Source organism: Lepidochelys olivacea, assembly GCF_965140295.1.
Source record: "Lepidochelys olivacea isolate rLepOli2 genome assembly, chromosome: 3".
Classification (NCBI taxonomy): Eukaryota; Metazoa; Chordata; order Testudines; family Cheloniidae; genus Lepidochelys; species Lepidochelys olivacea.
In genome coordinates, this window is record NC_140413.1 from 74,087,605 (window position 1) to 74,105,609 (window position 18,005).

The 18,005-nt window shown below is 44.3% G+C and overlaps 1 protein-coding gene across 5 annotated transcripts in view; it reads left to right on the plus strand.

Annotated features, from left to right (window-relative positions):
* Positions 1 to 18,005, plus strand: part of KLHL32 (kelch like family member 32) — a 246,627-nt gene that overhangs the window by 24,476 nt on the left and 204,146 nt on the right. For all 5 annotated transcript variants that reach the window (XR_014710741.1, XR_014710742.1, XM_084622592.1 and 2 more), the window contains exon 2: positions 11,907 to 12,040. Coding sequence is in view for 1 of the 5 variants with exons in the window: in XM_084622594.1 (XP_084478720.1) it covers positions 12,008 to 12,040 (33 nt within the window). In the remaining 4 variants the exon portion in view is untranslated. The remainder of the gene's footprint in view (positions 1 to 11,906; positions 12,041 to 18,005) is intronic.

Genomic DNA, 18,005 nt, shown 5'->3' on the forward strand with positions numbered 1-18,005 from the left:
AGTACTTGTGGCACCTTAGAGAATAACAAATTTATCTGAGCATAAGCTTTCGTGAGCTACAGCTCCGATTAAGTCTCTAAGGTGCCACAAGTACTCCTTTTCAGTTTGAGATGAGCAGCTACAATACAATGAAAAGGAATCTGCTTAATATGAAACCCATGGCACCGTAGCAGTGCTTTTAAATTGACTTTCCTGAGTGGAAGATGACTGACTTAAAGGCCAAGAATGGCAATAATGTATTGCCGCACTAGTACAAAGAATGTTGATTATAGCTGGACTAGAAATGAGAACTTGAATGAAGTGAAAAATGAATTTAATTTAAACATTTAGGCTAGAATAGTTGACAGCTCTTTTGGCAGCAACTGACCAAGTTTAAATGTCATCCACTATAATTATGCTTTCCTATTAGTAGATGTGTGACTATTGTTCCTTATTTTATTTCTCTTAGTACAGGAAATTTCCTATCCTTGACATTTCCAATCTTTTCAATTCTGTATAGGTTTTCATACCGCACATGTCAGGTCACTGTGATATCTGAGCACTTTTAACTCAATGATAAGTCATGGAAGATTCCAGAGGACTGGAAAAGGGCAAATATAGTGTTCATCTATAAAAAGGGAAATAAGGATAACCTCAGGGAATTACAGACCAGTCATCTTAACTTCAGTACCCGTAAAGATAATGGAGCAAATAATTAAGCAATCAGTTTGCAGACATCTAGAACAGTGGTCTCCAAACTGGGGTGTGCGAGATGATCCCAGGGAGTGCGCGGCAGCAGGAGTGCCGCCAGATGGCACTCCGCCGTTTGTTTTTTTTTAATTCAACGGCAGCTCTGCACGTTCACGGCTGGTGTTCCCCTCCGGTGGTGCATCTGCGGCTGGTCTTCCGGTCTTCAACCTGGGGGTGCGCAAGCCAAAAAGTTTGGAGACCAGTGACCTAGAAGATAAGGTAATCAGTAACAGCATGGATTTGTCAAGAACAAATCATGTCAAACAAACCCAATAGCTTTTTTTGACAGGGTAACAAACCTTGTGGATGGGGGGAAACGGTAGATGTAGTATATTTTGACTTTTTAGTAAGGGTTTTGATATTGTCTTGCATGACCTTCTCATAAACAAATTAGGGAAATACAACCTAGATGGAGCTACTACAAGGTGGGTGTATAACTGGTTGGAAAACCATTCCCAGAGATTAGTTATCAGTGGTTCACAGTCAAGCTGGAAGGGTATATCAAGTGGGGTCCCACAGGGATCAGTTTTGGGTCCGGTTCTGTTCAGTTTCTTCTTCAGTGATTTAGATAATGGTGTAGAGAGTACACTTGTAAAGTTTATGGATGATACCAAGCTGAGAAGGGTTGCAAGTGCTTTGGAGGATAGTATTAAAACACAAAATGGTCGGGACAAACTGGAGAAATGGTCTGAAGTAAATAGGATGAAATTCACTAAGGACAAATGCAAAGTACTCCACTTAGGAAGGAACTATCAGTTGCACACACAGAAAACAGGAAATGACTGCCTAGGAAGGAGTAATGCAGAAAGGGATCGGGGGTCATAGTGTATCACAACACAAACTAACTATGAGTCAATAGTTAAACAAAAACTGTTGCAAAAAAAAAGTGAACATCATTCTGGGATGTATTAGCAAGAGTGTTGTAAGCAAAACGCGAGAAATAGTTTTTCCATTCTACTCTGCACTGATTAGGCCTAAACTGGAGTATTGTGTCCAGTTCTGGGCCCCACATTTCAGGAAGGATGTGGAGAAAGTCCAGAGAAGAGCAACAAAGATGATTAAAAGTCTAGAAAACATGACCTGTGAGGGAAGATTGAAAAAATTGGGTTTCATAGAATCATAGAATATCAGGGTTGGAAGGGACCTCAGGAGGTCATCTAGTTCAACCCCCTGCTCAAAAGCAGGACCCATCCCCAATTAAATCATCCCAGCCAGGGCTTTGTCAAGCCTGATCTTAAAAACTTCTAAGGAAGGAGATTCCACCACCTCCCTAGGCAACGCATTCCAGTGTTTCACCACCCTCCTAGTGAAAAAGTTTTTCCGAATATCCAACCTAAACCTCCCCCACTGCAACTTGAGACCATTACTCCTTGTCCTGTCCTCTTCCACCACTGAGAATAGTCTAGAACCATCCTCTCTGGAACTACCTCTCAGGTAGTTGAAAGCAGCTATCAAATCCCCCCTAATTCTTCTCTTCCGCAGACTAAACAAGCCCAGTTCCCTCAGCCTCTCCTCATAAGTCATGTGTTCCAGACCCCTAATCATTTTTGTTGCCCTTCGCTGGACTCTCTCCAATTTATCCACATCCTTCTTGTAGTGTGGGGCCCAAAACTGGACACAGTACTCCAGATGAGGCCTCACCAATGTCAAATAGTTTGTTTAGTCTGATGAAGAAAAGACTGAGGGAGGACATAACGGTTTTGAAGTACATAAAAGGTTGTTACAAGGAGGAGGGAGAAAAATTGTTCTCTTTAACCTCTGAGGATAGGACAAGAAGTAATTGGCTTAAATTGCAGCAAGGGCAGTTTAGGTTGGATATTAGGAAAAACTTCCTAACTGTCAGAGTGGTTAAGCACTGGAATAAATTTCCTAGGGAGGTTATGGAATCTCCATTACTGGAGACTTTTAAGAACAGGTTAGACAAATACCTGTCAGGGATGCTCTATATAATATGTAGTCCTGCCTTGAATTCAGGGGACTGGACTAGAAGACCTTTTGAGGTCCCTTCTAGGATTCTATGATGATTCCATGGAGTCTCTGATTACTCCAGAACTGATTTAATGATCTATCACTTGTAATTATTTTTTTTAATTTTATTTATTATTATATTTTCCTCTCCCATGATTATCCGCTCCCTTGAAAACACTCCGGGTTGGAGAACTCCAGGAGTTTTCCCTCCAAATTCTTCCATCAGGAGGCAGGATTTCCTTCCCACAAAAGTAAGCATGTCTGGCTCCCAAGCCCCATGGATCCCCTGAGATCCATATGAAGTAGGATTGTGTGAAAACATAGGGCTATTCATGAAGTTATTTCTGAGACAATATAGCCCTGATTTTATAAAATCTGCTAAAGGATTTGTGAGTATATGCATTTTTGAAAAATGATTGGTTCAAGGGACAACAATATTTCTTAATCACATATAATGGATTTTGAAATGTTTGTGAACAGGCTGATGTCCTTATTATGTCTAAAACATTTTCCATCAGTGTTCACTTTAGGTGAAAGGAAGGTAAAAGGGTTGTTGCTTTATCAACTCAACCAGTATTGTACCTGGTTTACCCAGATATATAGAAGTAAAACCTGCATCTAGCAAATGCTATAACGGTATACAGTGTGTACCTTTTGAAGGTTTATATTCAGGATTCATTCTCTTGATGTGCTTTTTTTCTTTTTTTAACAATTTCCCCCGCAATCCATTAAGATTCTAACTAGCAGTGTGGTTTTGATCACATTTCTTCCAGACAATTCCTAATTCCAAATAGCATCCAAAAGCTATGTTGTTTTTTAAAACAGAACTAAAGCATTTTAGTTCCCCTGTTGAAAGGCTTTTTTCCCTCTCACAATGAATTGTATGTGCCTGTGATATGTTTCACAAAGAGCAAATATACTTTAAATCTGAATGACCTTTATTTTAGATTGAGGACAAAAGTGAAGCTTTCATGAGAATGCAATGACTGTTGTTATAGCAAACACTGGGGATTGAACGGGGATATCCAGAACTAAAAGCTTGAGCCTTTCCAGTGTGAATTAAAAAAAAAAAAAAAAAAAAAAAAGGGTCCATAGCAGAGGTGGGCAAACAAGGGCCTGGGGGCCACATCCAGTCCTCCAGACAGTTTAAAACGGCCCTCCTGCTCCTGCTGGGGAGCAGGGTCTGGGGCTTGCCCTGCTCCTGTGCTCTGGCCAGGGAGTGGGGTCTGAGGCTGCTCCACACGCATGTGCTGGGGCTCCCGGAAGCAGCAGCATGTTCCCCCTCTGGCTCCTACGCTTAGGGGCAGCCAGGGGGCAGGGGCAGCGCACCCAGCCCCCTGGCTGCCCCTAAGTGCCACCCCCACAGCTCCCATTGGCCAGGAATGGTGGCTAATAGTTGCTGCAGGGGCGGTGCTTGTGGACAGAGCCACCCTCCACATAGGAGCCAGATGGGGGGATGTGACGCTGCTTCAGGTAAGCGCTGCCTGGAGCCTGCACCCCGACCCCTCCTGTGCCCTAAACCCTTGCCCCAGCCCAGAGCCCCCTCCTGTACCCGAACTCCTCATTTCTGGCCCCCGACGAGAGCCCTCACCACCCTGTGCCCCAACCCTCTGCTTCAGCTCTGATCTCCCTCCCGCCCTCTGAACCCCTTGGTCCCAGCCTGGAGCACCCTCCTACGCCCCAAATCCCTCATCCCCTAGCCTCACCCCAGAGCCCACACCTCCAGCTGGAGCCTTTCCCCTCCCGCACTCCAACCCTTTGTCCCAGCCCAGAGCCCCCTCCTGCACCCTGAACTCCTCATTTTTGGCCCCATCCCAGAGCCCGCACCCCCACCCCAATTTTGTGAGCATTCATGGCCCACCATACAATTTTCATACCAAGATGTGGCCCTCGGGCTAAAAAGTTTGCCCACCCCTGCTCTATAACCAGGGGCTACAATAGACTTTCATGTTCCGTGGGTTCAACAGCATGCAGTGTTGTCTCTCACAGTCTGTGCCGAGTTCTGAGAATAAAATGGCTGCTGAATTCTGCTCACCAGGAAAGTGCTTAGAAATTTAAAGGTGCCTGTACACAGAAAACAAGTAATATGTCAGATTTTCAGAGCTACATACACCACGTTCTCCAACAGGGTTACTATTAGAAATGGGAAAGTTTAAGAGTTGCTGAACTTTAAATAACAAGGGGCAGGATGCTCTCTGCTCATGTATGCAGGATGAGGGAAACTATGAATGTATGTGGAACTGGGGTAAGGAATACAGCTGTACACCCTGCACACTATGCCCCCAGAAACTCCTCTATAAAGCTTTCACCTGCAAGTTGCTGAATGCTCTTGCACCAATTGAACAAGGCAATTTAGCATGTGCTTAATTTTAAGCACACACGTGGACTTCAGTAAGACTGTGCTCATGCTGAACTGTTTTGGTGGATCAGCGTCAGAGTAGCTGCCATGTTACAAGATTAAGCCTCCTTACTGAACAACTGGGAATTCATGAGTCAGGAGGCAACTTGTCAAAGCCTGTGTGGCATGCTCCTCTCATAACCTTTCAAATTTCCAATAGGTCTTCAAATCTGGAGCAGACTGATTCTAAGCAGTGGCAGAAGCGGGAAAGGTGTTAAATAGGCACTACAAATTATAGGGTTTTGGCCCTTCAACATTAGGGGCCAGACTCTCTTCTCACAGTAAAGCATTTCTGTTAGTTTTAATGACCGTATACTACTGTAAGCAAGAATTAGGCCTTATTAGTTTCTACACCTTTGGCAATCGTCTTTTAGCTCCTTTTCTTTGGTTGGCTTGGTTTTATTGTTAACTAATATTATTTAAATAGTTATAGGAAAAACTAAAAGGAATTAATTTTGTATTTTGCTTTGAAAGTGGTGAATTGTCATTTTAGTTTCTGGCCTATTTATTCTCCCATAATCTAGACCAGAGTAGATATCTGCTAAAAAGATATGTTGTTAATATGTTAGCATGTGATGGGGCTTAAAAGCCCCCCACCACAAACGAGTTTTTAAAAAGCTAAAATTTCTGTAACAATGGAAACAGGGGTGTGTCTCTAAAGAAGGAAATGGGACAGAAGTGTATTCCAAATAAAGATGGGAAGGAGTGCTCCTCAAAATAAAAGGGGCAGAAGTGACTCTGCATTTGAAACCTCTGAGTGCTATATCAATTCTCAGTTTAGATTATTCTTCATACATTTAATTTTGCAATACCCCAACCAAAGGAAACAATATTCCCTTCCCCAAAATTAACATGCCATAGGGTGATGCAGAAAAAGTAACTAAACATTTATTATTTGTAGTGTGGGGAGCCTCCATCAGGGATATGAGCTCCATTTAGTTAATCTGCCTACATGTTGCTGCATTCAGCTAATGATACCAGTCTACGTAGGTGAGTGGTAAAATGCTGCCAACGTAATTGCTCTCTCTCACATACAAGATATACTCCTTGTTCACTGGCTTGTGAGCCCTTATCTTGTTGTTCTGGTCAGGTGGATGGGGGCTGGAGGATGCAGGTCAGCCTCTCTGGATATGTGTACACTGCAATTAGACACCCACAGCTGGCTTGTACCAGCTGACTCAGACTTACAGGGCTAGGGCTCAGGGGCTGTTTAAGTGCGGTGTAGATGCTTGGGCTCTGGCTGCAGCTTGAGCTCATGGAACCTCTCCCCTTGCAAGGTCCTAGAGCCCAGGCCTTAGCCCAAGCCCGAATGTCTGCACCACAACTAAACAGCCCCTTAGTCCGAGCCTCGCAAGCCTGAGTGAGCTGGCACGGGCCAGCTGCGAGTTAATTACTGTGTCGAAGTATCCTCTGAGTGAACATCCAAGAGGTAGGCTCAGACTCTGCTTCATCTCTGTAAGCAGATCCACAAAATGGAAGGGAAAAAGGGCTTGAGAGCATGTGGTACTTTTTCTTGAATCAGTGGGGAAAAATGTTAAATTGGTGTTTTTTTATTTACAAATGCTGTGTCATTGAATCAGAATAAACAAATGCTGTTACCACAATTCACAAAAAAGGTAAAAAATTTCCTAAACGGTGCAACAGTTCCTGAGCAGCTTTTGGGTAGGAGAGATACCAAATGACAATAAATGTGGTTATGTAATGGACTCAAAATAAATAAAAGCTCAGCTGTTACTGGTAGTTTACAAAAGCAAAGAGGGTTTGTGGCTAAAAAGGAATAAATGATTTTTTTAAGTAACTGAAAGCTGTTTGCCAGACATGGAAGACGAAGGACAGAGTTGGCCTATTACTTGATGAGGAGGGAAACACAATAATAGAGAACTCAGCAATGGCTAAAATATTAAATGTATTCCCCTCCTCCGCCCTCCCCCCCCGTTTTTACCAAAAAGGTTAGCCGTGAGCGGACAACTAACATAGTGAACATCACTGTAAAAGGAATAGGATCTGAGGCTAAAATGGGGAAAGAACAAGTTAAGATTTACTTCAACAAGTTAGATGTCTTCAAGTGGTTAGGGCCTGACAAAATGCATCCTAGGGGTCTGCGGACCACAGATTGTAAACCACTGTTCTATGGTAACAACAACCTTTTTCAGACCCCTTAGACATAGTCCACAGACTCCTAGTTGTAAACCACTGTCCTAGAACACTTAAGGACCTGGCTGATGAGAAGTCTGAGCCATTAGCGATTATCTTTGAGAAATCATGGAGGGTGGGAGAGATCCTGGACTACTGGAAAAAGGTACTGTATTTGCCCATCTATAAACAGCTAATAAGGACAATTCAGAAATTGTAGACCAGTCATTTTAACTTTGGTACCCAGAAAGATAGTGGAGCAAATAATCAAACAGTCAATTTGTAAGCTCACGGAACAGGGATCGGCAAACTTTGGCATGCAGCCTGCCAGGGTAAGCCCCCTGGCAGGCCAGGCCAGTTTGTTTACCTGCTGTGTCCACGGATTCGGCCGATTGTAGATTCCACTGGCTGCGGTTCGCCACTCCAGGCCATTGGGGGCTGTGGGAGGCAACGTGCACAGAGGGATGTGTTGGCCGCCACTTCCCACAGCCCCAATTGGCCTGAAGTGGTGAATCGCGGCCAGTGGGAGCCGCGATTGGCCGCACCCGCGGATGTGGCAGGTAAACAAACCAGCCTGGCCCGCCAGGGGCTTACCCTGGCGGGCCTCATGCCAAAGATTGCTGATCCCTGTCATAGAAGATAAGATGGTGATAAGTAATAGTCAGCATGTATTTAGTCAACAAGAACAAATCTTCAAATCAACTTAATAGCCTTCTTTGACAGGGTAACACGCCTTGTGGATGGGGGGGGGAGTGGTAGATGTGCTAAATCTCAACTTTAAGTAAGGCTTTTGATACTGTCTCACATGACCACCTCATACAAACTTAGGGAAATGTAACCTAGATGAACTACTGTAAGGTGAGTGCACAACTGGTTGGAAAACCATACTCAGAGTAGTTATAAATAGCGGGACCATAACCAGGGCATAAAGCTGGGGCTGCAGAAAACTGGGATGGAAAAATAACAAAAAAACAGTAGGGGTTAGAGTCCTGCAGCGGGCATGGTTTTGCACACTTACTTCTGCGCTGCCGCTGGCAGTGGCGGCACTGCCATCAAAACTGGGCACCCAGCCTGCAGCCGCTGCTCTCCAGCCGCCCAGCTCTGAAAGACTGTGCCGTAATTGTGGGAGTGGATAAGAATTGAATAAACAATGCGAGAGCAGGTGGGAGTGGGTATTATGGGACGGGATAGGAGCGGGATTAAAAGAATAGTCCTATGCAGGGCTCTCGTAAGGGGTGCAAATATGCTTGCTCGCTCCTCCTGTTAAAATGTTTAGCTACACACTGCTAAACGGTTCAGGGTCCAGCTGGAAGGGCATATGGAGTAGATTCCCACAGGGATCTGTCCTCGATCTGGGTCTGTTTAATATCATAGAATATCCGGGTTGGAAGGGACCTCAGGAGGTCATCTAGTCCAACACCTACCCAGAGCAGGACCAATCCCCAACTAAATTATCCCAGCTAGGGCTTTGTCAAGCCTGACCTTAAACACCTCAAAGGAAGGAGATTCTACCACCTCCCTTGGTAACGTGTTCCAGTACTTCACCACCCTCCTAGTGAAAATATTTTTCCGAATATCCAACCTAAACCTCCCCCACTGCAACTTGAGACCATTACTCCTTGTTCTGCCATCTGCTACAACTGAGAACAGTCTTGATCCATCCTCTTTGGAACCCTCTTTCAGGTAGTTGAAAGCTGCTATCAAATCCCCCCTCATTCTTCTCTTCCACAGACTAAACAATCCCAGTTCCCTCAGCCTCTCCTCATAAGTCATGTGTTCCAGCCCCCTAATCATTTTGTTGCCCTCCTCTGGATGCTTTCCAATTTTTCCACATCCTTCTTGTAGTGTGGGGCCCAAAACTGGACACAGTACTCCAGATGAGGCCTCACCAATGTCGAATAGAGGGGAATGATCACATCCCTCTATCTGCTGGCAATGCTCCTACTTAAACATCCCAAAATGCCGTTAGCCTTCTTGGCAACAAGGGCACACTGTTGACTTATATCCAGCTTCTCGTCCACTGTAACCCCTACGTCCTTTTCTGCAGAACTGCTGCCTAGCCATTTGGTCCCTAGTCTGTAGCGGTGCATGGGATTCTTCCGTCCTAAGTGCAGGACTCTGCACTTGTCCTTGTTGAACCTCATCAGATTTCTTTTGACCCAATCCTCTAATTTGTCTAGGTCCCTCTGTTTCCTATCCCTACCCTCCAGTGCATCTACCACACCTCCCAGTTTAGCGTCATCTGCAAATTTGCTGACGGTGCAATCCACACCATCCTCCAGATCATTAATGAAGATACTGAACAAAACCAACCCCAGGACCAACCCTTGGGGCACTCTGCTTGATACTGGCTGCCAACTAGACATGGAGCCATTGATCACTACCCACTGAGCCCGACGATCTAGCCAGCTTTCTATCCACCTTTATAGTCCATTCATCCAGCCCATACTTCTCTAACTTGCTGGCAAGAATACTGTGGGAGACAGTATCAAAAGCTTTGCTAAAGTCAAGGAATAACACGTCCACTGCTTTCCCCTCATCCACAGAGCCAGTTATCTCATCATAGAAGGCAATTAGATTAGTCAGGCATGACTTGCCCTTGGTGAATCCATGGTGACTGTTCCTGATCACTTTCCTCTCCTCTAAGTGCTTAAGAATTGATTCCTTGCGGGACCTGCTCCATGATTTTTCCAGGGACTGAGGTTAGGCTGACTGTCCGATAGTTTCCAGGATCCTCCTCCTTCCCTTTTTTAAAGATGGGGACTACATTAGCCTTTTTCCAGTCATCCGGGACCTCCCCCGGTCTCCAAGAGTTTTCAAAGAAAATGGCCAATGGCTCTGCAATCACATCTGCGAACTCCTTTAGCACTCTCGGATGCAGTGCATCTGGCCCCATGGACTTGTGCTCGTCCAGCTTTTCTGAATAGTCCTGAACCATTTCTTTCTCCACAGAGGGCTGGTCACCTCCTCTCCATGCTGTGCTGCCCAGTGCAGTAGTCTGGGAGTTGACCTTGTTTGTGAAGACAGAGGCAAAAAAAGCATTGAGTACATAAGCTTTTTCCACATCCTCTGTCACTAGGTTGCCTCCCTAATTCAGTAAGGGGCCCACACTTTCTTTGACTTTCTTCTTGTTGTTAACATACCTGTAGAAATCCTTCTTTTTACTCTTAATATCTTTTGCTAGCTGCAACTCCAAGTGTGATTTGGTCTTCCTGATTTCACTCCTGCATGCCTGAGCAATATCTTTATACTGCTCCCTGGTCATTTGTCCACTTATAAAGTTTGCAGATGATACCAAGCTGGGAGTGGTTGTAAGTACTTTGGAAGACAGGATTAAAATTCAAAATGTTCTTGACAAACTGGAGAAATGGTCTGAAATAAACAGAATGAAATTAATATGGATAAATGCGAAATACTAGTTTGGGAAGGAATAATCAATTGCACAAATACAAAATGGGAAATGACGTCCTAAGAAGGAGTACTGCAGAAAAGGATCTGTGGGTTATAGTTGATCGACTAAATATGAGTTTCAGAGTAACAGCCGTGTTAGTCTGTATTCGCAAAAAGAAAAGGAGTACTTGTGGCACCTTAGAGACTAACCAATTTATTAGAGCATAAGCTTTCGTGAGCTACAGCTCACTTCATCAGATGCATATCGTGGAAACTGCAGCAGACTTTATATATACACAGAGAATATGAAACAATACCTCCTCCCACCCCACTGTCCTGCTGGTAATAGCTTATCCAGCAGGAGAGTGAATTTGTGTGGGGGGGTGGAGGGTGAGAAAACCTGGATTTGTGCTGGAAATGGCCCACCTGATGATCACTTTAGATAAGCTATTACCAGCAGGACAGTGGGGTGGGAGGAGGTATTGTTTCATATTCTCTGTGTATATATAAAGTCTGCTGCAGTTTCCACGATATGCATCTGATGAAGTGAGCTGTAGCTCACGAAAGCTTATGCTCTAATAAATTGGTTAGTCTCTAAGGTGCCACAAGTACTCCTTTAAATATGAGTTAATAATGTAATACTGTTCCAAAAGAAGCAAACCTCATTCTGGGATATAATAGAAGGAAGTTGTAAACAAGACATAAGAAGTAATTCTTCCGCTCTACTCTGTGCTGATAAGGCCTCAGCAGGAGTATTGTGTTGAGTTTTGGACACCATGCTTCAGGAGAATATGGACAAACTGGAGAAAGTCCAGAAGACAGCAACGAAAATGATCAAAGGTCTAGAAAACATGACCTCCAAGGAAAGATGGAAAAAAATGGGTTTGTTTAGTGGGGAAGAATAGACTGAGGGGAGTCATAGTTTTCAAGTACTTAAAAGGTTCTTACAAAGAGGAGGGGGATAAATTCTTCTCCTTAACCACTGAGAACAGGACAAGAACTAATGGGATTACGTTGCAGGAAAGGAGATTTAGGTTAGATATTAGGAAACTTTCTAACTGTAAGGATATTTAAACACTGGAACAAATTGCTTAGTGAGGTTGTAGAATCTTGTCGTTGGAGGTTTTAAAGAACAGATTAGACAAACACCTGTCAGGGATGGTTTAGATTATATTTAGTCCTGCTTCAGTGCAGGGGACTGGACTAGATGATTTATTGATATTCCTTCCAGTCCTACATTTTTATGATTCTGTGAGGCAAAGTTCAGTAATCTTTTCTTTTGCTCCAGAGGATACAGCCTCCAGAGGATACAAAAGAAACTAAATGCAGTGATCCCAGCCAATTCCAGCCTCAAAGGAAGGTGAAAATCTGCACAAATTACCCAAATTAATGCTGCCAGGAATCTGCCAAATTTCCTACAAGGTATTGTCAAGCTTCCTTCCTTATGTTGAGGTGCTTATGAACAAGTTGTTAATAAGCCAGTGATAGGTAGTAATGCAAAAGCAAAGAGGTCTCCCCCCCCACTAACAAAATATTAAATGTGAAGATGAGTTTCCTTATTTTAGTGTTTTGATTAAACTGGAAACATCTTTCCATATTAAAAACTAACTATCTATTTTGTAAATTTCCTGTTCTGTTGCTGACTCACAATTTTCTGTCTAATATTATTTAATGAATGAATTAGTAAAGCATTCCCAGTGATGTAGCTGAAGAATGTACCCATTTGCTTGAGGGTATTTTAAATAGTACTTATAAAGAAACTTGGCCAAAACCCGAAATCTTTATTCCATTTTTAATTAAATCGGTGGGAGTTTTGATTGATTAAAACCTATTGCCCAGTTCATGACTTTGAGTTCAGTCATCTGTGTGAAACTGTTTCTGTGCTTTGAGTCCCTGCAGAGGGCTCTCTGGTACTGAGATCTGTGAAGGGGCTAGGATGGACCAAGGTGGAGAATGGGCATGCTCCGGCTGGAACTGGGAATGACCGTACAGTCTCTCCATCAGCTCCATGGAGATCATGCCTGGAGTTTATTCGCATTCCTGCAGGGCCCCTCCATGTAGTGGAAGCACCTTTTATGTATGGATTCCTTCTGAAGGGCACGGATAGCTCCAGTGGAGCCATGCTACAAAGGCTATGTGCCCAGGAAGATTGGAGGTGGGAGATGCCATACACCAAATGGCCATTGGCTCCTGCAGATCCCTTGTAATTTGTGGGGTAGGAGGCCAAAGTGCAACATATTTTGCAGGTGGGGGCAAAGCCTTCCACCCTTCTTGAAGAATCTCTCATTTAGAAGACACTATAAGAAGGATGTGGAAAAATTGGAAAGCGTCCAACGAAGGGCAACAAAAATGATTAGGGGACTGGAACACATGACTTATGAGGAGAGGCTGAGGGAACTGGGATTATTTAGTCTGCAGAAGAGAAGAATGAGGGGGGATTTGATAGCTGCTTTCAACTACCTGAAAGGGCGTTCCAAAGAGGATGGACCTAGACTGTTCTCAGTGGTAGCAGACAACAGAATAAGGAGTAATGGTCTCACTTTGCAGTGGGGGAGGTTTTAGGTTGGATATTAGGAAAAACTTTTTCCACTAGGAGGGTGGTGAAGTACTGGAATGCATTACCAAGGGAAGTGGTAGAATCTCCTTCCTTTGAGATTTTTAAGGTCAGGCTTGACAAAGCCCTGGCTGGGATGGTGTAGTTGGGGATTGGACCCGCTTTGAGTAGCGGGTTGGATTAGATAACCTCCTGACGTCCCTTCCAACCCTGATATTCTATGAAGAGCTCCCCCCACCTTGCCTGTCATTTTCTCGGAAAGTTGTAATCCAGACCTGAGGGTTTGGCCCTGTGTTTGTGGGACATGGATTCCTCCAGTGATCTCAGTTAAATACTGGAAAACTGCTCACAATAATATTGCAAAGCCAGGCTTTACGTGATCTCAGAAGGGCTAGCACTTCTGCTGTAGCCTGGACGTGGTATTTCATAACAGAACTATTGCTAAGGCTGTAAAGAAAGTCACAGGTTGCAATTTTTTTCTGGAAACGGCAACTTTTCTTACACACCACAACTTTTTTATAGTTGCAGATGTGAGTGATGTTCCAACACCATGCACCAGGTTGCAATGCTACTCACTGAAATTTGGCCCAGATGCCCCTCTATTGTTGTGTAGGGGCAACTAAGACAAATATGAGTGAGTGGTGTTACACCACCACTCACGTTTGGATTTTAATTTTTTGTTATGGTACTTGAACTGACCACACCAAAATTGCAACTGTAGCAAACTGTGGCTGCATCTTTTCAACCAAAAAAATCACAACTTTCCTACAGTCTTAATTATTGGTTCATTTCAGGGGCCAGGGACACCTTTTAAGAGGCGGTGTCAGAATCCATATTGATGCCAAGCTGAAATGACCAGGATTGGTCAATGAGATAGAGCTCTGACATACCACAATGACAAGAGACTTAAAAATCACATTTGATAAACGGTTGTGTGACTGAATTAGCCTCCTCTGAGGCAGGACAAGACAGAGTGGTGATGCAGCAGTGTCTGAAGTGGCACTCTGAGTGGCAATATTGCTAAACCCAAGAATTACAAAATTAGATGACAGTTCCAGCACCAACCCAGGAGACTTGCATCCAACCTGAAACATGTGCAAAACCTGTTCTCAGCTCCCTCAGCGCAGCTTGCAGAGGTGCTTTGGATACTTGGTATCACTGAGTAACTTGAAACAATTGCAGTCCTGTCAGCTGAGCAAATAGAATTTCAAGTCTGTTTGTTTTGTTACAGTACCCTCACTGACCAAATTGCTGTCCCTGTGCTTCGTAGTTGTGTGGTGTGTTGTTCAAGATGAAAAGAAATCTATAGCTCTGTGCTGACAGTATTACATAGGATTGTGTGCAAGACATCTACCCCTAGTCATAGACAAGATGCTGTAGAGGGCACACTCTGTCTGTAACAGGTCATCTGATTCAAATGCAGGTTTTCTGTTGTGTGCCACTTACTATGGAGAAAAGTTACATGCTACTTAATTATTTGTTTAGTCCCTGAAAATATGCTCATTCATCAGTTATGTCCTTGATTGCTTGCCTTCCCAGGCAAGTCACTGGATTAATCTGTGCTGAGTGGGAACTGTAGAGAAATTTAATGTCATCCAGTACCACTACCACCAGATCTTTGCATAGCTGTACATACGCTCTGGACACTGATGAATAGCTCTTCCATGTAGCATTCTCCTTTAAGGTCTGGTTTCAATGTTGCCAACCTCAAGCATTCAAAAATCATGAGTCAGGCCACAGAAATTATGAGAATAAAAAAAAAATAGTATTTGAGGGGTTTTGGCTTCTGGCTTCAGAGCCTGAAGGTTACTAATTGGTCACATTTTCAGGCTTTCCCCAACAATATTGAGGGTTGGAAGCTTACTTTTATTTTTCAGATGAAAGATGAGATTCTAACATAATTTGCCTCTAGGAGCTGGGATATTAAGAAAACCACTAGAGACTTTCAGTAAAATCTTGACAGTTGGCACCACTGGTATTTTAGTCACTGTTTAGATGCTGAAAAAAAATCTGACTTCTGTGGTGGTGTAATGGTGTAACTGAGGGTGAAGTTTGGCCCTGGAGCACTAATGTAATTTTTTTTTCATTTTTGTTTTGTGGGAGGAATCTATCATGTCACCAGCAAACGATTAAAGAACTTTATAATAAGCACAAAATCCAAATAGGCCCATTAGACACGGTAATATACAGAAGATGTAGCATCATTTTGGGTAATTTTAGCAAGCAGTTTTCCTCTCTTCTCTGTTTTTACTTACTTACAGTTGCTTTAACTCTCCTGTTCTTATTTTCATCATCAACCTCTGGCAATTTGTAATTAACCTTTCCAGGTTAACTGGTGCAGACAGCACCTGTCGGGTAGCATTGTTCTGAATAAACCAGTTTAGCAATGTTTTTTGCATAAACCATTCTCTGGATCAAATTGATGTAGAAAATGCTGTCAGTTAGACTCCGATCCCCTGACTCCTACAGTGTTTACACCCACTTATACCAGCATTCAGATTCTCAACATGTAAATTGCACCTCATACTTTGGTAAATTAAAGTAGTGGGCGCCCAGCTTTAATTTTCACCTCTGCACAATGGGGTGTGTGTGTGTGTGTGTGTGTGTGTGTTCTATAGTTTTGCTCCTCTGTTATGCCAGCCACTATCTAAGCTTATTCGGACTCGCCTCTGGAAGGGAAAAGGGAGCAAGCTGTAAGAAGAATGAACAGGTCACCCCAGGCATCCTGTTACCTGTGAGGCTCTGTGAAGAATTTAACTATAACAGAACATCACTAGATCAGTCAGATGAATGGGAGATCTAGTGTGGATTATTGAATATTGTGAAATAGTATATAACAAAGGCAATATAAAATCAAGTATAATGCAGTTCAAAGGACCTGATTTAGAGCACAGTGAAGTCAGTGGAAAGACTTAAGTGGGCTTTGAATCAGGCTCAAAATGTTGTCACTTAATTTTATAGGCTGCACATACAGTGCTATGAATAAAGAAAAGGAGTACTTGTGGCACCTTAGAGACTAACGAATGCATCTGATGAAGTGAGCTGTAGCTCACGAAAATTTATGCTCAAATACATTTTAGTCTCTAAGGTGCCACAAGTACTCCTTTTCTTTTTGCGTGTAACCCTTCTGCCCGTCAGAGTTGGCAGCAACAAGGGCCAGGTTCAATATCTAGGGGTTCCATTCCAATAACACAATGCAAACCGGCTCGAGCCCCCACCCAGTGACCTGGGACCAATATATACCACCCCCGCTGGGCGCCTCCAAGAGGCAATACTTCCCCTCTCGCAAGCACATAGTCTGAGTGTAGCAAAAGTCTTTTAATAACAGAGAGAAACAATGTGGCATTATGTTGGGGAAACACCACCAACAGGATTCATAACACAACCCATGAGCAAAAACAACCCCACCCCAGGCAAATTGGGGCATGCCCTTTTCCCTTTGGTTCTTGAGTCCAGCATCCCCAAATCACCCAAAGTCCCAAAAGTCCAATGCCCCAAAAGTCTCTGTCCCTGGTCAGGGCAGCCCCAGAGTTCGAAAGTTTATCGGCGGAGCTTTACCTCCCAATCTGGGTGGAAATGGGACAGGGGTAAGAGGCACCTTACGTGATCTGAAGCTGACCGCCCCATAGCTCCATAGCGGCGCTCCGCTCCGCCAGCCGCCCCACGAACTCCTTCGCTCAGCTGCGCTCCGCTCCGCCAGCCGCCCCACGAACTCCTTCACTCAGCTGCGCTCCGCTCCGCCAGCCGCCCCACGAACTCCTTCACTCAGCTCCACGGCCCACAAGCAGCTCCTGCCATCCACACACTGCTCCGCGTCGAACTGCTTCACCAGCCGTCCCGCAAATTGCTCCACAATATATCTTCAGGCTCCCCCACTACTTAACACAACACTCAGTGATTTCAGCTCTTAGGTGAATTCAGCTTATAGTAGGGGAGCCCCAGTGCTGGTGCACTGTCAGCCCAAAGTGAGCTCAGCAGCCTATAACTAGACTTCTAATGAAATCAAAATTAGCTCTGATATTCCACAGTGGAGAGAGGAGGAAGTGCAATCAGCATGTAAGGCCCTCACCAAGGGGCCCATGCCACCAAGTATTAATACTTGTCCCCAGCCTCTCTCCATTCACACAGTTTTGGAACCCATGACCCTTGCCTAGCGAGTGCTACTTAGTTGATGGTGAATCCCTCCATCATAACAAAAGGCCACGTACAGTTCCAAGCACAGTTCCCATAATCAGGGTAATAGCAATTTATTCTTCCTGCCCCAATAACAGAGACACTGGGGATCCCACAGCAGCCAAAGTGACCATTTGGGCAGCTATGGTCTCATTCTAGGCGTGGTGGGTGTGCCTATGCAAATGAGATCGGCCCCTGAAGTTCTTTTCCACAACTTGCCACACCTCACCACCAGATGTCAGGGTGGAGCTCATCCTGACACTGCTTACATCTCCTCCCCCCAGCCGAGACTTTGTCGTCCCGACAAATCACACTCCCTTTATACCAACTCATTGGTTTCCTCCAAAGGGCCTCAGGAAGCCCACTTTAGCTTCCACAAGCCTGTGTGCTAAATGTATTGGCTCCTCACTAGTCACCCCAGGTGCATCATAAGTTAACCGTTTCACTGGTCTTATCACCCTGTCTCGTCTATTGAGAATCTCTGTTGCCGAAGTAAGGGGAACATCCTCTTGAGTGACGGATGGAGAGGCTTCCCTGGAGGGTCCCTCGGCTACTGGCGTAGGCCCCTGCACTCCTAGTTCTAACGCTGGAGGGTCCAAGGTGCCCAGGACATCCTCTACCTGTCTGTCCCCATTGTCCAATAACCTGTGTTTGTCATCA